At 35.7% G+C, this 21,896-nt stretch overlaps 1 protein-coding gene across 1 annotated transcript in view; it reads left to right on the top strand.

Moving 5' to 3' along the window:
* LOC131071473 (thioredoxin-like protein HCF164, chloroplastic) overlaps window positions 1-21,671 on the top strand; it is a 32,964-nt gene extending 11,293 nt beyond the window's left edge. Inside the window, exons 2-3 of the mRNA XM_058007347.2 lie at window positions 15,163-15,266; window positions 21,198-21,671. Coding sequence (XP_057863330.2) covers window positions 15,163-15,266; window positions 21,198-21,486 — 393 coding nt within the window. The 3' untranslated portion in view covers window positions 21,487-21,671. The remainder of the gene's footprint in view (window positions 1-15,162; window positions 15,267-21,197) is intronic.
* Window positions 21,672-21,896: the final 225 nt, after the last annotated feature.

Here is a 21,896-nt window from a genome sequence, read left to right on the forward strand (position 1 = left end):
ATGAACTCTTCAAAACAGGTCATAGAAGTATCAATATCAGACACAGGTACATATGAAGGATCTTCCGAAAAGATATTCAACAAATTTTCCTGAGGATGGCCTTGAGATGGTTCTGCTACTGAAAGTGGAAGGATGTTCTGCGGAGATTCTGAAACTGAAGGGGCAGATTGAGAGCTCACATCTATCACAGGAGGAAACATGGGTACCTCGATAGGAAGTGAAGAAAGAGAATTATGTGGGGACTCTGTAGAAAGCGACTGAGGAGCATTATCAGATTGAGTTTCTTCCTCTGAAGCTTCAGGATCAATCACATGAATTTCCAATTGTGGCTTCTCTTTGCCTTGAACTGTTATTTCCTGAGGAGGAAGCACCATTGCACGGCTGACTCGCAATTTAATCCTCGTACTAGAAGAGGATGCACCTTCTTTGTTGTCTAGTTGAATTTCAGACTTCCGCCCAAGAGGACCTGTAGAATCATCTTCTTTCCCAACCTTAATCTTAATGAGCTTGACACCATTATTCTTAAGCCAGATATTGGTATTGGCAAGAACTGACTGAAATCTATCCAAGATAGAAGTGCCTTCCTTATGGGACTAGTGGATAGAAGGAAGCGGAGCCTCATCAACATTCTGATTGACAAACTCAGGATCAAGAACGTTGCCATCATCAATCATACCTTGTGGCATGTTCACGAGGTTTAGATCCACAATTTGTTCTGCAGTGAGTCGGCAGTAATCCATCTTGCGAATCTCCTTTTCGGTGCAGAGATCAACCCAGATATCTTCTATCCGGTGTACATGGATGAAGGTTTTCTTGATCTTCTCCTTCATGCCTCGGTAATCGAAATCAGCTCTAGGTTTGAATCTTTTGAGTCTAATTTCCTGCAACTCAGTCTCCATAGCCCTGGCCTTGATTGAAGTCATTAGAGAATATTGACCAATCTTCAATGGGTTGTTGGAAGAAATACCCATGCCAACCTTGTGCTTAATTGACTGATGTGTATGCACAGCCATGATCTGCCTTGCCAATTCCATGAGAATAATCTTATCTGTTGGGTATCGTGGGAGCATGTAAGGCTGCCCGCCATAGCATCCAACTCTCATGTAGGTAAAAGTTGGAAATTGGAGAAACAAACAACCATATTCTTTCACCTTTTCCCATGCTTCATCTGAGACTCTTTTGTTCTTCAGGTTCTTGTCAAATTGACACAAATATTGACCAAAGAAAGCGTCCTGAACCCTTCTGAAATGAGACCTACTTGATCTTTGAGGCAACTGATCATAGTATTCCCAAACCGGTACAAGCATGCGGTCACCCTTGGTGGAAAGACCTGGGAAATGTCTAAGTGACGCAGCAATATACACGAGATATGAATTCATGTAGAAGGTGAAGGTAGTAGGGACGACTGCAAGTTGCTCACACAAAGCATCACTGATGATCTCACCCCAACAGATGTGCTGAGACTGCCTTACTAACATAATAAATTGGTACATCCAAGGTTCAAAAACATTGGAATGCTCCAATCCCATCATACGGCTAAGAAGAGTAATAGTATCACCGATCTCATTCTTGAAATCAGACCGATATAACTTTGCCCATCTGGTAAGCGCAGTGCGAGGTTCATGAATCCATTTGTTGATATGACGCTTACAGTCTTTCTCCCTTTTGGCAAAGTATCCAGCTGCACTTTGCTTGGAGATCTCTATATAAATGGTTTCAGAAGGTATTTTGAAAACCCTCTCTATAGCTTCTGCATCCAGGCGAATGATCACTTCTCCATCATCATTTTTAATGACTCGTGTCTCTTTGTCGAAATGATGAGCACATGCTAGAATAAATTCTGGTTCTAGGGCAGCAACTGGAAAGGATGCGGCATGATGGATATGGCTGTCCAGCAACCGTTGCATATCACCCTCCTTCGGATCTTCAATCCTTTGTATGAATTCGGATATGTCAACACGCCGTATCTCAGTATCCTTGATATGATCAAGGGAGGAGGAGATCTGTGACTGCAGAACTTCATTCTGGTATTTATCATACCTGTATTTAATCTTTTTTGGAGTGGGAGATGATGATACATCTGTCATCTGGAAACAACTGGGAATGCTGCAATGTAAATCCAAGAGTATCAAGGCAACATCAAAGTCAGTATCTTTAGACATTTTCACTCCTCCAAATGGGAAAGTTCAACTTTCGTATTTTGGCTTTGTGAGAGGAAATATAAGAGGTGGAAAAATAAGCTTTTGACTTATTTCGGGTTTTGAAACATGTTTTGCAAGTACACAAGAGGGAAGTGTAAACGTGCAATCGGGTTTTAAATTCCGAATGCAATTATACTTGCAAAACACGAAGCATGAATAAATGGAAGGAGAATGAATTTTCAGTTTGGAAGTTGGGAAGAACACATTTGCAATTGGTTTTCTAAATCCAAATGCAAACTTATTTACAAACTGAAAATCGAAGGAATGGACGAAAAAAAGGTATTTAGGCATGTGGGAAATGACGAAGATGATAAGTACGGATGAGGGAATTGGAAGCGGATAGGTAAAAATGAATTTCGGGAAGATCACTTGGAACTTTGTCATGCCAAAATGGGAAGAACTTTCAACTTGCAATCCGGATTTCAAAACCCGAAATTTGGGAAGAACTTGATTTTTTCGTCATTGAAACTTGATTTTTGGACTAAAGAAGGTTAAGTCTTTGTCCAGAAAAAGGGAAGAACACATTTTGAGGTAGAACTTTTCACACTTGCAGATTTCTTTGCAAATTAGGAAGATTGCAAATTGGGAAGAACACATTGGGAAGAATACATCTTTCTTGTTTTGAAACTTGATCTTTTGGACTAAAGAAGGTTAAGTCTCTGTCCAAAAAAGGGAAGAACACAAATTTTCCTCTTACTTGCAATCGGGTTTTTAAAACCCGAATGCAAGTAAAGGAGGAGAATTGCAAAGGGGAAGAACAACTTTACTTTACAAATTTCTTTGTAAAATGGGGAATTTCCTCTCATAAACCCAATATGAACATGAACAAAACTAAAACTAAACAAGGAAATGCAAGGAAAGAAATAAAAAGGAAATACAAAAAATAAAAATTACCTTGCAAGGTTGAGAAGAGATCCAAACTTGGAGAATCAATCCAACATGGAAGATGATGCCCTTTAAATAGATTTTACACAAAGGAAGAAACTTAGCTACGCATGGTGACCAAAGAAAAACCGATTTGCTATAAAAATGCCATGAAAAATGCCAAGGAAGTAGCTCGAAACTGATTTGATTCATTATTGAATGCAAGAGAAAGCAAAAATGATTTAGAATTGAAAGCATACCTTGAATGAGAAAGGTGCGAAACTTGCAAAAAACGTGACTGGTTTTTAGGGCGTTTTTGCAAATCGATTACCCAAAACGCGCATAAACGGTTTGAATGAAGTTTGGAATCCAACGCATTTATGATTAAATCAAAAACGCCTTAGGAATGGGTAGATTCGAACCTCCAAACCATGGCAAATGGCACGAATACAAGATTCAGAAAAAAAAACGTTGAAGAAGACAAATGGCGAAAATCAGTTTGATAGGTGCGTAGAACAAGGGTTTGAATCCTTCAAAGTTGCAGCAAATCCACATTTGGAAGGAATCCCTATCTTTCCTCTAAAAAATTCGAACCCAAATCAGTTTGCAAAGGCATGGGAGAAATTTCGGGTTTTAGAAAAGGAAATACAAGTTTTCAAAATGTTCATATTTTTGCCTCTAAGGCAAATTTCGGGTTTTAGAAAAGGAAATACAAGTTAAATTACTTGTAATAGGGAAATAGAATTCCCTTTACAAGTGATTTTACTTAAAACATGTAAAGGGATTTTAAAATCCCATTTACAAGTTCTATTTAAAAATAAAAAATAACTTTAAGTCATAAAAACATGTAAAGGGGTTTTAAAAACCCATTTACAAGTTTTACAAAACACTTAAAAGTCAATCTACTAGTAAAGGGGGTTTTAAAACCCTTTTTACCAGTTTCCAAAAACTTGTAATTGGAGAAAAATTCCCCTACAAGACTAAAAGCTTCAAGGGGGTTTTGAAAAACAAATTACCAGTTACTGGTAATTATCGAAAAATTCCCCTACATTGAAGCAAAAACATAGCAAACGGACTCGAAACGCGACGAAATTCGAAACGTAGCTTGGGGATCGATCAACGATCGATCCAGTCCAAGGATGGGGCGAATTTCTGCCTTGGGAAGCATGCCATAGAGTAATTTTTTCCATTTTTTAACAAAAAATTTCCATGTGATAGTCCAATTTTTGAAATCAAAAATTGAGGACAACAGCTTTGCTTCTTTTTTCTGTGTAAACTCAGATTTTTATCATTAATTAAGCTGGCTTGAAGTTTGGTGAGTTATTCTTGATATCTGGTGAAGTTTGCAGTGAGTTTGCTTTCAAATTGCTTCCAGTTTTCTATCAGATTTGCATGCAGATTTACTGTGTTGTTTATGACAGCAAATTTATTGTATTTTCATATAATAAATATGAAATAATCATTTCATATCAATTTAAGAAGTTTCTTGAAGTTTGGGTGAAATTTGTGCAGTTGGGTGCATAATCTGTGAGGTTTATTGCTGAAACTACAAAGAAATTTCAATTTATTTATTTTGGATAAGTGGTTTTCAGAGGATTTGGATTGATAAAATAATTTCATTAAATGTCCTTTGCTGCAACTTGATTAAATTATCAAATAAATTTAATCCAGGACATTACACACCTACGAGCAATTTGTTGGACATGGTGTTGTCATTGATATCAAAGGTGTTCTCTGTGTTGTCATTGATGTCAAAGGTGCCGTCTATGTTGTCATTGATGTCAAGCATTGAATTACTATCATGTCATAGTAGAGAATTTGAGAACAACATGGACAGAGTCAAGTATTGTGGGATAAGATCTCTTATTGTTATCATGATGTTCTGGTATTAGTGGTTCCTGATTGTCTAGCAAAATTGCGGAGGTACAGAAGTATCTGCAGTAAGTTTTTTGAGTTTTGTGGCTCGAAAACTGTATGTGCATCTAGTTGCACTGTCATAGTGTATGGCTCCGCATTATGCCATAGCTGTGAATTATGGCTTGTAGTTTGGAAGTAAAGTAAAGTTGCATATGAAGATTGATATTCCAGAGATTTAGTGGATTTGGTCAACTAGACATAAAGTTAGAAGTGACAGAGTTTTCATTAAGCTAGTTGGATGACTATGTTAATGTTCCTGGTGGATGCGCTAGAGGCAAGTAATGTGCACCAATTGAAGAACTGTGTGAGAGTTGTTTGGGACTAGTTGAGTTTGTGTTGGGCATTACATAGCATGTTCTCACTCTTGGTGTAACGTGTTGGCTTTTGGACCGGGCCTATTACACGTTTGGTTTAAGGTTTATTCCTATGGCCGAATTGTAGATGTTGTAAATATGTTCTAGGACGACTTGAGGATGCAATTATTGCTGGAGTACATATATAATGTTGATTAGATTCATTCCAAGGAGTGAAAAGTGTGAGTAGAAGATAAATTGTGGCGGAAGTTGTGTAAGTTGTCTACTCAATTTGTGTATAAGTGTGGGAACTGAAATGCAAATCTCATGCACATAGTATGAGTGTTTTGAAGCATATCAGGTTAGAGAGATGTTGAAGGCTAAGCTAGAGGCAAGTAACGTGCACCAATTGAAGAATTGTGTGAAAGTTGTTTGGGACTAGTTGAGTTCGTGTTGGGTATTACATAGCATGTTCTCACTCTTGGTGTAATGTGTTGGCTTTTGGACCGGGCCTACTACACGTTTGGTTTAAGGTTTATTCCTATGGCCGAATTGTAGATGTTGTAAATATGTTCTAGGACGACTTGAGGATGCAATTATTGTTGGAGTACATACAATAATGTTGATTAGATTCATTCCAAGGAGTGAAAAGTGTGAGTAGAAGATAATTGTTGCGGAAGTTGTGTAAGTTGTCTGCTCAATTTGTGTGTAAGTGTGGGAACTGAAATGCAAATCTCATGCACACAGTATGAGTGTTTTGAAGCATATCAGATTAGAGAGATGTTGAAGGCTAAGCTTTGAAGGTTTGCATGACATATCTTTCATATATCTTGTTGTAATTGAGGTTGGTGCTGAGTCCTTGGATTAATGGATTGGTGTCTTTTGTAGGTTGGTGTTTGCAAATGTAATTGGGAATTGGTGTCTCCATTTGAGGTTGTAATTCCTGTGGGTTGGTGCCTACAAAATATTGTAAGTTCTTTATTTGCTTTATGAGGCTGGATTTGGGCAATAGATCCAAGTAGCTATTCTCACTATGGTTTTTCCCTTCTGGGTTTCCACGTATATCTGGTGTTCATTGTGTTGTGTGATTGTGTTTATCACTTGGTTAGCTGCTATAATGTTAAAGTAAGATCCAATAATGATCCTAATGATGAATTGGATTTGAAGTTGATATTTGGTATATATTGATTCAACCCCCCAATATATCAGTGTGTCTAACACAATTTTCCTCCCATTTTTGGATATCTTGCAAAGACATTTTTTATGTAGAGATGTTAATATTTGCTACCGAGAACAAGTAAAGAAAGGTCATTCTTGTAGAGATCAAGTGGATGCTAGAAAAATTGCGTGAGTTGAAGAAACAACTCATTCCAACAAAAAAGAAAGGTGTGTAAGTCCTAGAATGAAGTTGGAAAGCACAAAAAATGTTATTGAAGATCTAATTTTATGTTTAAAGAGAACTTAGATTGAGGAGAAGAAGAAAGACGTAATGGATGAAGTATGTGTTGCTAGGATTGGGCATATAGCTCCTCTTAAGATTTGCAAATAGTAAAGAAGGCATTAGAATCAATGAAATTATAATGCCTATATTTGATAAGAAATAGGGATATTGTCATCAAATTTGTGAAAAGGCCTTTTATGCATCTAAAAAAATGAGGAAAAGATTGATGAACTCACCTTTGAGCTTAGTTCAGCCAAGAACTCCTTAGCATTAGTCCATTTTACACTTTAGGAGGTAGAAGAATAGGTTGTTATGGCAATTTTCAAGGAGCAAGAGGTTGAAGCAAGGGCTAAGGAAAGTAAGTAGGCAATTGAAAAACTAGAAAGGCTTAAAAGGGAACTTGAATTGGTTCAAACAGGAGAAAGGTGAGTAAAGGAAACCGTGATAGAATTTGCTAAGGCCTTACAACAAGCTACCATTGGAGAGGAATCAACCATGGAAACCCTGAAGGAAAAACCATGGTGAAAATAGCTTCTTAGATCTACTATCCAAATCTAGCCTCACAAAATGATAGATCACTTACAATATGAAGTAGGCACCAACCTACCAGAGACACCAATCCCCAAATACATTTGCAGGCACCAACCTATAGGAGACACCGATCCCTTTCTCCAAGATCTAAGGACCAATTTAGTATGTGAGACACCAATCCCACCAAAGTACAAAAGATATGAATTGCGGACCTTCAAAACTGAATACACAACTTTCTTTTGATTTGAACAACTTCAGAACACTCTCACATAGTGCATATGATCTTTTGATGAAGCTGCACACAATGATTGAGATGCTACTCACACAACATCACCACAACTATACCTTATATGAATTTATGATCATAGGCACCCTAGGAATGAACCTCGATCAACTATATATATGAATTACAATTACATTTACATTTACATGTCGGCCTAGAACAAGATTAATGCAACTATAAGCTGGCCACAAGAATAACCCTTAAACAAATGTGTAATAGGCTAATTTCAAAAGCCCATAGGTTACTCCAGAAGAAGGGACACGCTATGCGTTACTCAATACATGTTCCACTGGGCCCAATGGACATCTACATGCTATCTCCAGCTGGCACACATTACAATCCTCTGGCACGTCAATTGGAAACATCAACCTAGTCGGGCAACTAGCGCAGGCCACTTTGTCACTCCTAATTTTCTTTTTGCTGAAGCTCAACTCTTGAAACTTTGGAATATGATACATCACGAGCAACTTTACTTTGGTTCCAAACCATAGGTCATGACTCTCAATTGAGGTAGAATGCAAAGCATAACAAATTGCGGATGTAAACACTAAGTCTAAGAGGTAGACCTCATAAGCATTCCACAAACCTTTCTGGATCACCTTAATCAACTGTAATAGATGCAAGATGATATTACAAACATACAACAGCATATCTCATCAACATACTTTGTCATTGTCTTTCTGGAACTCAAATGCTTAGACATAGACGTAACAGTAATTGCACTGTTTTGTATACCTTGACATTAATGACATAACTGAGCATCCCTTTTGACATCAATGACAACCTTTTCCCAACAACACTCCTCAAGAGGAGTACCATGAACTGGGCAAAGGAGTACACAAAGTTGAGGAACATGCAAACAAATGAGTGGCAGCTGCTATGACCCCAATAAATGCTGTTATGGAAACCAAAACAATCATTATGATGTTCATTTTGAGGTTCTGGTTCAAATCATAGTAGCACAATGGAATTTAAATGGTGAAATCATTCTCCACAAAGGATAGCTTTCAAAAAAGTTAGAAGTTGTAGGAATAGAGTTGGGCATAACTAAGAAAGCTTTGTAGGGGATTGTCGACTCACAAGCAAAGTAGTTTGGAAGCAAGAAAGGCAAAGCTGTAAAGAGGATACATCAACAGAGTTTAGGGATAGCTATGTTCAAAGGAATGCATTGCATCTCTTGAGGGATTCAGATTATTCTCAAGGTTGATTTGGGATCCTAGTATTTGTAGAGAGTTTGGAGTTAAATTAGCATTGCTTGGGGGCAAGCAATTTTAGGAAGGGCAAATTCTTATGCCCCCCTTTAGGTGAAGACGATCAAGAGCACCTTAGTGCATTTTCCATAGGCTAAAGAGGATGATGAGGGAAATATTAAAAAAAAAAACTTTAATTTTCCTTAGTCAGTTTATGAAATAATTTTATAAAAGGACAACTTTAAAGATAGTTTTAATAAAGTGTAGCTAGGATAAAGGGCCAAAAGTAATGTTTTATTAGAAGGCCTTTCTAGATGCTTCTCAAATAAAGTTTTGGAGGCAAAAGGGAAATTGAATATAGTCTTTAATTATTTTCCCCAAAGAGTTTATAAAAGGAGCCAGGCAGGAATTTTATTGCATTGTTGTCTAAACCCCTTTTGTGAATATGGAACCCTTGTGTTCATCTCACTACTTAGTTAAAAAACCCTTTTGGCATTAAAATTTGGAGGATGAAAAACCTCAAGTTTCCTTTTGGATTCAAGGATGACACCCTCTTATCCATTTGAGCAATTCCAGTCCGAGATTGCCATTTTGTTGAAAGCTTGCAGTTTGTGCTAGTTTTAGAATATCATTCGAAGATAATCTCTAGATTTCAGATTTCTTGTTGGGATTTTCCAGGTTGTTGAAGATTTTAGAATAAGTTTAGATTTGTGGTGGTTTTCCTTAATGATATATTTTATTTTAAAGCTAAGTAGCAAACTTTTCTTTTGCTAATATTGTTAGTGGTTGTTCTTGTTCTAGTTGACAGATTTATCTTGTTGTAGCTTTGCCTTTTTGGGCATGATATTATATTGGGAACCTTTTCCTTGTCTGCCATACATATTTTGTATGATAGATGATATTTATTGGTTACTGTGTTGATCCAAAAGAGGGATGTGACTTGACTTGTCTATTTGAATATTTCACTCTACCATACCATTTTGAAGATGTTATCTTGGCCATACATCTTTTGTGCTCAGTAGTCCCTTTTCCTTATTCTATTCACAGCATTTCATGAACATTGTTGGAGCAGACATACCTTTTATTTCTGAGTGATAAACTGCTATGGTATATATTGGTTGCGGTACTTATTATTTGATGCACATCTTTATCTTGCTGTACCATGGTGAAGAGGAATTGTAGGATTTGCAAGTTTGGATTTCATTTCTCTTGCTGCTGTACTTAATTTCATGAGTTGTATGACCAAACTGAGGATGTAAATTAATCATTGAATCTATTGTTGTACTAAATCTTAGGGGAGTTGCAGTATATGATAGCTTGATTTCAGTGCTGCAACATTTATTTGGCACACTTCCACCTTGCCATACACTCTCCAAACTCGGCCATAGAGGTTAGATATAGCAACAAGTATATTTAGTATAATCTAATATTTTTGATTTATCTTCAGGGTCTTTGAATATTATTGTAGCTAGCTTAAGTATATTTAATTTGCTTCAAAAAATCTATGTTTCCAGGATTGATAACTTATAGCTGGATTATGTAACTCAGTATGGCTCTCCATTTGAGCTATTATAAATTTGTTTATTTTGGAAGGTTTCCCACCAAAGCTTGTTTCCAATCATTTTCAGATTTTGTAATTGCAAAGTAAAGTTATGCTGCTTGCCACAAATAAGCTAAATAATTTAATATTATTTCTATCCTTCCGTCGTATGCTCACACTGCCCATTTTGGGATCTTGGTGATCATATGGTGTTAAGGGTTCATGAATATTTTGTTGTGAAATCATTAAAAATCAGAAAAAAAAAATGGTTGGGTACATTACAATTGGTTAAGTCTTAAAGTCAGAGCACACTTGGTGGAAGGAACAAATTTTCATGAGAAATGGACTTATGGAGTGTGTGCTTCAAAAAAAATTCAAAATTCAAAATGATCAATAGAAATTTTATTATTTTAGTCTATTCAAAGGTGCGTACCTCATTAAAATAGGAATGAATTTAAAATCAATAAGGTTCCAAGGATAGTTCGTAGGTGCATGCTTGGGAGATAGGGGTGCACCTTACCTTAGGGAATGTGATTTTTAAAAGTTGTCTTTCAGACTAGCAGGTGCACATTTAATTGTGTGAAAGAAAAAGCCGATTTATGTATGCAAGGGCACACCTCATTAGTGTGAATACAAAGTGAAATGATACGCAAAGATGTGTGCTTGAATTAATGGGTCTAAGTTGCATACAAAGGTGAATGGAGATGAGGGAAACTAAATACAGAATCAATGTACAAGGGTGCACTTATAAAGGAGACTTGGTTTAAAGTATGTGAATTGAAACTACCAATTGCGAAGTGCACACTTCTTAATGGAGACCAATGTTAGGTATGGGCGATTGAGGTAGAAAGATCAAAGTTTAAATTGTTTAATGCAAGTGCATGCCTAGAGCACAAATATGCGCCTTAGCAAAGGAGATTTGATTTCAAAGATAGAAATCCACAAGGCTAATGATTGGTGTGTGTTTAGGGGACAGGTGCACCTTGTAAACATATTCAGCAAAATACTTGGGAACAATTCAAGAGCCATGTTCATAGGCGTGCATGTAAGGAATAGGTGTTCACATCATAAAGGAGAAAGTTCATTTTTTAAACAAAGTCCAATTCCTAAACCTTGTAAGTGTGAATTTCAAGTAGACAAGTGCACTTGGGGGGGAGTTGACAAATAAGAGTCCAAATGTCTATTTTTAGGCACATGTAGTTTGAAGGTGGTAAGTCTTGCGAAATAGTAAAGTTTTAATTGTAAGCTCATATACATGCTAGCTGACTATAATGTCCTCATTTTCAGGTTCTCTTGTAGCGTAGCTGGTGTTTGCTTTTTGGATTGGTGTCTGCAGGATCAGAGAACTATTTCGTTGTTGCTAGTGTGTTAAGACAAATTAATGGAGATGAATGACACTTTCTGGAGTGATTTCGGACAACTTGTTCAGGGCTTAATATTTTTAGTAAGTGTTGGTTAACACCGATTGGTCAGTTGGGAGTCTTGGTTGACTTACTATTTTTAGAAGTTACTATTTATAGTAACCACTAGTTTTGGCAGTTGGTTATGGCTGCACTCTCCTTTCAGCTTTAGTGTGTAGCATCTTCAATTTGAGGGTTTGGGCAGTTCTTGCTATTTTTAACACTTGGTATTTGCTTCCATCTCCTTTAAGTTCAGAGTGCAATGTTTTCCGGAGTAGTGCCTTGGTGAGTTCTAAGGTTGACAGGTTGATATTTGATTTTATTCACTTACTTTAAGTGCAGAGTGCAATGTTTTCCGTAGTAGTGCCTTGGTGAGTTCTAAGGTTGACAGGTTGATATTTGATTTTATTCACTAAGTGTTATTTTATAAAGCCACTTTATAACTTAAGTGAAGGGTGATGAGTTCATGAAGTGTTCCCCTTGTTTAACGCCTAGGAAAGTGGCCTCTTCAAGTTTTTTTAAAGGCAAGTTAGACTTCTATTTGGACACCAAGGCAAGGAGGGATTTCAATATTTTAAAGGATTAATATATTGCCTCCAAAAGTGTTGCCAAGATTGAAAAGTGAGATGAAGTGTTATAAAAAGTGATAAAGAGTCAAAAATTAAAGACTGAAGCTCAACATTAACTTTGAAGTTAAGTAGTAGTACACATATGACAAATGTCATTGTGTCATACTAATTACATATTGAAATTTAGAAACCTTGATAGCTTCACAAGCTGATAGGTAAACAATAAAACAAAAATCAGAAATCTATCATCTACTCTCTATGCCATGATAATCCATATCGAGGTCCTCAGCTATGATGCTCTCCAAATATTCATCACTCTCAAGCTTAGGTTCCTCTGTTGGTAGAATAACAGGGGGTAAATCAGTAAGGTTATCTACTTCAACCACTTCATCCACAATGGCTGCAGCTTCTCTATCAGTTGAAATTTGATCCCATTTTGCTGAAGGACCCTCATTGTATCCAGGATCTACACGAGAGAGAAGATGCAGTCAGCTATGAATGTAGACTAGGTTCTCTACTTTCTTTGACCCTAATCGGTTCCTCTTTAGTGAATGAATGAAACCATAAGTACTCCAATTTCTCTCACAAGATTAAGAGCTAGCTACTTGTGAGAGCAATCTTATTGCAAATGATTGCAATTTAGGGGCTTCACCTCCATGATTCCACCACCACTCTATAGGACCTTTCTTTGCTTGCATATCATATAAAGCTTCCATAGAACTAAAATCACCTTGCCCATGTGAAAACTTATTCCATTGACTCCTCAAAATTGAAGCATCCTCACCTCGGCCATAAATCTTCTTTATTGCAACCCAAAACCCCTTCATTCCTCTCTGTCTTGATGTGGAGCCCTCTTGTTGGTCGCTTGTACATCACACCATTTAGGATTAAGGGCATATGCATCACAATGAAGAGGTGTGTTAAGTTTGTTCCATCTTCCAAGTAACTTTTCCTCTATCAAAGGATATAGAGAAAGATCTTTTGCATCTGTTATCTTCTTGACTCTTTCTCACATGGAATCAATTGCTTCATAAACTTCTCCCAAACTTGTCTGAATCTGCAAATTTGATCACCTCACGTATGGGCTTAATCAAGTTCACAACAAATTCAACATCAGCCCAAAAATGGTCATCAAGGACCATACCTCTCACCTCAATTGCGGTATATAATGTAGATTGTCTCCAGGCTGCCATGCATCACTAACAACTATGGAACACAAAGCTCCTTTGACTTCACAAAGGCAGTCAAGAAGAATAAAGTAAGAAGCAAACTGTGTATCAACTGGTTTGAGTAGTTCCACCTTTGCAAACTTACAATAAATGGCTTGTGTGTGGTGATTGTTACATATGACCATTTGTATTTTTCTGCCCTTTTCTATGAGATCTGAAATCCATTAGAACTTGCCAATATCCTCCAATGCATTTTTCCAATGAAACTTTATAGATAAGTGCCATTTGCACTTAGTTTTTTAATAGTAATTCTCAAGCCTACTTGTTGCTGGAATTGTTATTCAATGTTATGGTTAATATTTAATTCGTTTTTCATTTGATAGAATTTATTATGCCTATTTTTCTTTTTAATTGCTATTGAAATGTTTTGTTATGTGTGTTGAGGAAGATTAAATTGCTTTTAGCAATTTGCAAACTTTGTTTTTTAGCTTTATTTGAAGTTGAAGATTGTGGTTTTGTACTAATATTTAAATTTAGTTTATTGAAGTGTTTGCCTTTGTATTCAAACTCATTCAATCTTTATTTTTACTTATATTCTTTAGTCTTTGCTTTTAGCTGAATAGCACAAGTGTGTTATTGTAGAGTTTTCTTTTAGTCAAAAAGCATAAAAAACTTTTTTCTTTTTTTTTGCATTGAAATGTGTGTTAGCCTTTTGCCTTAAGTGAATCCAAAAAATCAACTTAAATAAAGTATATACTTGAGTTTATTTAGCATGATTGTGAACCAGCCCAGAAAAAAAATTGTAAACATTGTAAGTAGCGAGTATATATTGAGCATCTTTATCTAGTTTGAAGAGCAGTGCTTCACACAAATTTTCCATTTTGTGTCACTTTAAAAGATGCAAATTAAAACACCAACGAAAGGCTTTTTCCTCCATTAAGATTAAATCATACCATTGAACACAAATAGATGATCTATAAGATTATATGCATTTACATAATCAATTTCATTTTTGAGATGCTAGTTTCATCTTCTATCTATTCTAGAAGCTTTGGAATATATACACCAAGCAAGTGTTCGAGAACTATTTAGGAACTTACTTTTTTTCCTCTTCTGTCATTATTGTGCAAGAACCACAATTTGGCAGATTGAAAATTGGGTTCTGATCTGAGCTGAGATCATGGCAATAGTTCTATGCTTTGATAGCTTTCCTACATTTCAAATTTTCATATGAAAACATTTTTTCTCAAGCAATTCTATAGAAGCCAAACTGTCTCAATTTCTTAAATGTTCATTTGATTCAGTTTAGTTTCAACTGGATGCCAGTGTGATTGGAAGTCTCTTTCTGATAGCTCAATTTATAGAAAGATCAAATGATGATGTAATAAATGTAGCTATAATTTCTTGCCTATTTTGCATTCTAACCTCTGTAAACCTGGTTATTGGATGATGCAACTCTCAATGCCACACCAGCAAGATGTAAATTCTTGGTACCATAACTGCAAGCCTGTATTTGCCAGTTATTGCCTAATATAATAATCATAACAAATTATCAATTTGCACAGGCAATGATTGCTTGAAATTTCTACAACTTCAGTTTCAGCTACACAGGATTGCCCAGACGCCCAATCTGATTAATTTTTACAGTATTTTCAGCAGGGGAAATATGATATATAATAAGCTGCAAAAGAGAAAAATGCCAACTTTGAGTAACAGGCTTGTTCTCCTAGTAAGAATTTGAAATATCTGGTGTTCTTTTTTCAGGCACTCACAAATGGCAGGCCTACAATGGTGGAGTTCTATGCAGATTGGTGTGAAGTTTGTCGTGAACTTGCTCCTGATGTGTACAAGGTTGAGAAGGAGTTTAAGTAAGTTACAGATTTATCTTGCATATAACAATATTATTTTTGATAGGACGTGAAAGGAGTCTATAAGGTTAAAAACATGTACATGTTATGTTCACTGGTATAGAACTCGTGTATTTCCATTCACTATAGTCAGAAAACATTTATCCTTTTAGGCGATGTTAGGCATCTTCTACTTTCTACCAAAAGTATAATCTCCACTTGCTGAGAAGTTTATAGAATTGGAATTAAACATGACATGAATAGTACCCATTTAATTTTGTTCTGATTCAATGTGAATTTCCCTTGCTCATAATATTCTTGTTACCTAAAATTCTCTGAAGTGGGTCCTCATAAGGATTGCCTTGAATGTGAAACTGTTGTTTTTTGACCAAGGATGTAAGTACAGCGCCATCAAACTTGTATTTTTTAAGCCCATTATTGCTTTTCCTTACTTGTTTACCAACAACAGATATTTTAGTACTTTGGTATGTAATTGTATTGAGTGACTCGTTTTTCCTAAGGCATGATATACATAAACCTTTATATGCTTCAAATGAAGATGGTATGTACACTATACAAGTTACTTAGTCCAGCGTTTTGAAATTTGATACATTACCTGTATTTGGAAGAATTTATTTTTCTTTTCCCTTTTCTTAAGGAAGATTGTGAGGTTGCAGTTTAACTCTTAAGCAATCCAATCCGCTACACAAAAGCATCACCTTTCAATGTGTTGAGCCTTCTTTCCTTGCATGTTCAAAGTCCAATATCAAGTTACAGTTTTAAGTACCTGTTATCCTTCCAAAAAAAGAATAGAAAAAATAGAGTGCAAAGATAAACTTTCATGCTGTTTCCATGGCCAAATGGATAATTCAAGACAATGTTTTGGCTATAAGCCTATATCTTAAAACAATATATTGTAAGAACTGTACATCTTGAATTTGACCAGGCATTGCATATATAGAATTTTGAGTTGAAATTCTCTGAAAGTTCAATATTACTCCTTAGATGATGGCATTCGTCTAGAGTGTTATTTTCAGTATTATGGTACCTCTAGGTGCATGTAGACCTGAAAGAGAATGCTTTGTTTCTTTGCACAACCATTTAAAAAAAAATCTTATTAAATAGGATTCTTTTATACAATCATACTTGCATCTTTAAAATATGGCCACACGTATTAAGAGATATTGTATATTATGTTTGTAAAAGGGCTGCCATGGGAAACATGCTATGTGAGCTAATACATATTTCACTCTCTTTTCGTATAAGGTGCTTTCTCAAGATTGATATTATCAATTAGGAAGCTAAAATTTATTGTTTTTTACATGCTTTACGTTGAGGTCTGTAGGTGCTTCCAAGCCTTTTTATTCATTTTTTTATTGTAGATTTTTATTATTCACTGCTATCTCCATTATTTTCTTTTATCTTCTCTGTCATCCATTATTCGATTTCCATACTACACATATTCACACCTATGTTATTCTGCTTTTAACATTCTCAACACACATACATCATACACAATCTTATTATATACCTTTTACACTTTCTTGAAGAGACACGTCACCCTTCACTAAGGATACATAGAGACGTCTTTTATAAACCACTCTTCTTTTTAACATAATTGCTCAAAGAAGTTGACCTTTTTCTTCATCAAACGCCGTCTTTTATTAATTAATTAATAGCTGTCTCTTATCCACCGTTGTTTACAATTAGCAAACATTCATTTAGTTATTCCAAGAGGTGTATCTTCTAAACACATCTCTCCTCACTAAAGCAAATTGCACCTTCTCATTAATCTAGATGCTGCCTTTAATTAATCACTGCACATTTTCTGATTTAGTCGCTACCAATAAGTGACCTTTGATTATTGCCTTAGGCAAAATCGTTTTCATACCAAGTCGAAATTCTTCATGCTGTAGTCATCGTATTCATAGTTGTTGTCCATTGGCACTATTGCTTGCTGTTGCCTTTAATAATTTTTTTTTGTGCTGTATTAAACTTTATTTATTATCAAGTCTGCCACCTTCTGAAGTGCCACCTCATCAAACACGTTGCTTCCTCCTCGTCTTTGTAAACTAAGTGCTGTCCTTATTACGAATGTTCTATAAACTCTTTTCCTAAGGATTGCTGTTGTCCATTTTGTTTTTCTTTTTCTTCACTACTGCCGGAATGATGATGTCAATCGCCTTATGATGCAGAGAAAGATGGAAAACCACAAACAATCACAATTCAAGCATCTTTGAATGATTCTTTCACCTTTATGGCTCTAACTTAGTGTCTTTTCACAATTCTTCAATCTTGGCCTTGTAGCCCTCCATAATTGATTTTCTGATCATAATTAACTATACGGGTGGAATCTAACCAAAGTAAAGGCATTTTAGGATACCCATTTGGCTCTTCTACAACATATCTGGAAATGAGTGTGGGTTACTTTGTAACATATGGCTAGAAAATTGACTGGTAATGCTGCTACAAGGGCTTAAACTCAGAATTTTCACTATAAAATGCAACGAACTGTCATTCATAACTTTCACACCAAACAACATGAGGTCAATCGCTTCGGTCAGATTGTAGATAACATAGGTACAAAATTTTCCCCAAAGTTACATAAAGGTCTAACGGTGGAAACAAAAGTTATGACATTTTTTCCCAAACGGGTAAACCCTAGGCAGGGTTTCAGGCAGCTTGCACTAAAATGGTCATAACTCCCTTAAAACTTAATGAAAATGAATGAAACAAAGTGCAATATGAAGAAGATTCAATGTTACATCAATCCCAACACATACATGTTCATTTCCAGGCCGTACAAATGTGTACAAGTCTGTAGAGCAGCAAAAATACAGTAAAAACATAAAAACCAATGAGTTTTTCATTCATTTCATCTTTCCATCCTTCCAACCCCCAATAGGTCGATGCAATACAAGTATTTAAAGGATTTTTTAACATCCAAACACCTGTAACCAACCCATAAATGACTCTTCATCTCCCTAATTGCAACTTTACAACTTTGACAACTTTGTAATGACAACTTTTTTACATTTTTGACAATTTCTGCAATATTTGCAATGTAACCCCTAAATGACCTTACACACCTTCTAAATGGTTCATAACAACCTTACTACACACCAAATGACTCAAAGTACCTAAATTCTACTGCTAGGCCTCCTAGTTACACTTTTGCAACGTTACATTGACAACATGACAACAATTTACAACTTTTTTCATCATTGGCCAAAATGAATCCCAATGGCCTAAAAACATCATAAATGGCCTCTTATGGCCTTTTTACATCAATTTGACATGAGAAAACCTATAGATTACCCCTTTGACCACCATTCGCCAATAGTGGCCTTGGTGCTCCTACACCACCTTAACTGTATAAAGTCGGTTGGCATATTAAATTCTTCTTCCACTCTTAATTAAATCGCTTTCCTTTAATAAGTCGACCAATGAAGTCGGCTATCCAATCAAATGAGTCGGCTATCGTACTTTCTCAATGTAGAGTCGACCCATTCATAAGCTTGCTCCCGTATTTTAATTAGCTTCAATTTCTCTTTGTTGATTTCCAAATTATGCTTGGCCAAGTCAAACTTCACGCTGCTATGACACAAGAAATGTCACGTCCTTGGACACCAATATTCATCATTGCTTTGTAAATTTCTTTTGAAGTCGTACCACTTGATATTCTTAATAGTTTGTGTTTTACAAGTTAATTACCAATTGCTGTCTTGATCTCTTGTCACTGCTATGTTGACACTGCCTCCAAACATATACTTATTGCTTCAATACAATATGATACGATCTGTCATAAGTATCATTTGCAGTCTGTATATCGTATTCCTCACATCCAATATTCATATCGGATTAATATTACATTGGTAGTTTTTAAAATCACTACATATATCATCGCTGCTTGAGGAGTTCATAAACTTGAGACTATTTTACTTAAACTGAGAGCCCTGCATAACAGAGGACATTCTAATCTGTTCACTTACACCTGCAACCAAAATGAAGTCTTCGCACTATGTTGCCCATGACTTTGTCAGCAAGGAAAGAAGACACCATGCCTCACTCGGCTATCCCACGCACAGGCAAAATATGTCTTCATCAAAAACGATCTCAAGAAACATTAGACGGAATTTAGATCCCAATATTGTCGACCATCACCATGCTCAAGACTTTGTATAAATGTTCAATTTGCTCCGAACCTTGAAATATTTAAATCGTCCATGGAATATTTAGTTTAGTCACCTACCTTTAGAATAGTCAATCCTTCGAATTTTATTTTCTCAATTTGTCAATTAATAATTTTATATTATTTCTTTACTTCATTGCTGTTCTAATAATCTTTATCTCTTCTTGTATTAATATATTTGTTGTTTTCTTGTATATGCCTTCCTTATTGTCAACGTCAGCACTAATCAATATCTGACTGTATATTCTTCTCATGCAGGCATTCCTTCAACTAATTCACAGATTAACGTAATTACCACTTCCATACTTTTATGGCTGCCACCATCTATAAATTAATCATTGCTATAATCTCTATGACTGATTTAAATCCACAATTCCATAACAACTCCATATGAAGATTGTCCACCTCAATACTTCACAAATCGGTCCATTGTCTATGCTTATGTTTATGTTCATATCAACAGCTGTGGCCATCATGATTTCCTTTGTTTTGACTAAAATTTACAATGATTGTAAATTAAGTCATTGTGATATTCATTTCCCTTTGACATTAATGATAGTGAATTATTTGATCATCTTGACATCAATGACAACATTTCCAACACAGTCTGCACTGACACATGCTTTTGGGGCTCTTGTTTGCCCTTCATTGCTATTTGTATTGCTATGTACTAGTGGCATGTTGTTTTATTTTATCTTTCTTGTTTGATGGCTCAGCTTCACTACAGGGCAGATACTGTTGTATAGTTTATTTGTCTTGCACGCATGCAGCATTTCTTTTTAAAAGCTATCCTCTTTGAAATTTGCCAGTACACTGGTGCAAGATTCCTGCAATCCCTGTGAATATGCCAAGTATTATATCGACTTCAGTGCTCTAACAGGGTAATTGTGTATGGATGAAAAGTACCCCTTTACAGTAGTGATCTGTTTTTAAGCCCTCTTGAGGGACATCACAAAAGAAATAGGAGGATGTGTAAGGGTTTGCATCTTCTCCACTTATAGGTTTGCTAGCCATTGTTGCCTTGAGGTTGTAGCCATGCTACCCGATTTGGTGTTCATGCATGCAGTTTTCCTTAATTGGGAAATATACATTTAAAAAACAAAAATTGTTTGATTCAAGCATTATACATGGGTTGAGAGAGAAACCAGATAGAAGCTATGGTTTCATTCACCGAGAAAATTTACATTTGAAAAAAGAGAATTGATTGATTCAAACAATATACATTTGTTGAGAGAGAAACCAGATGGAAGCTATGATTTTTATTTACCAAGAAACTATTTGAAGGACAAAACTTGTTACTAAAATGAAAAGATGAATTTCTCAAGAATGGACACATGACAATTTCTCTTTATCCATGTTATTTATGACCTGCTATTGAAAGCATTGATCCAGATAGAACATTTATGTTCATAATCCAGATCCTATGAATAGTAATGAAGATAACTGTTGTATTAATATAAAAGAAAAATATACACAATGAACATCATGGTGCTCCTGCAGAAATATAATATCTAAATAATACTTCATTACAGAAATACCCATTATGTACAAAAACACTGTCCTTCTATCTTAAAATTTTACCACTGTAGCCTGCTTATAAAAATAGTTCTCTAGTTTTATTCTTCCTAGTTGAAGGTATATGCATGTTGTATATGCATGGCAAGAATGCAAAACGGACTGCAATTCTTGCTTTTCAAATTGGTATTCTGTGCATAAACTACAATGCATGTAACATATTGTACTCTTTTGTTTTTGTGTAGGGATAAAGTGAATTTTGTTATGTTAAATGTGGACAACACCAAATGGGAAGAAGAGATTGATGAATTTGGGGTGGAGGGTATTCCGCATTTTTCTTTCTTGGACAAAGATGGGAATGAAGAAGGCAATGTGGTCGGAAGGATTCCAAAGCAATATTTGGCTGAAAATTTAGCTGCACTTGTAAGAGGTGATAAAAAAATTCCCCATGCCAGGTTTGTAGGGAAATTTTCTAAAGCAGAATCTAGAGAGGTGCATCCGGTTGCTAATCCAAGGGGGCATAGCAATACATAGGTTTTTACACCATTCATACAAGGAATTTGATTCATTTTTCAATGTCTATATTTTTTGGTATGTGCATTCTACTAAAGCAAAGCATGTCATTCGAATGGAGGGCAAAATCAGCCCTTCCCAAGAAAACTTATTGGTCATCTTTTAATTGTCTTGAAAATTTGGAAGACAGTTCTATGATTTTAACAGATCCGTGCTAACAATTTTTTATATCTGTTAGATTGTTTTAATTGTCAACTTCGAAGATTGTTGGGAGGGATTTCAAATTAGCCTTACAAGTTATACTTCATTATGAACTTGAGAAATACAATAAGCAATTGATTTATTGATCAAAGGATGAGTATATTCATGAGGATGTGGGCTAAGAGATTTAGTGAAAATATCTGTCTGATGCTCCTAGATTGAACAATACT

This window comes from Cryptomeria japonica, chromosome 6 (assembly GCF_030272615.1).
Source record: "Cryptomeria japonica chromosome 6, Sugi_1.0, whole genome shotgun sequence".
Lineage (NCBI taxonomy): Eukaryota > Viridiplantae > Streptophyta > Pinopsida > Cupressales > Cupressaceae > Cryptomeria > Cryptomeria japonica.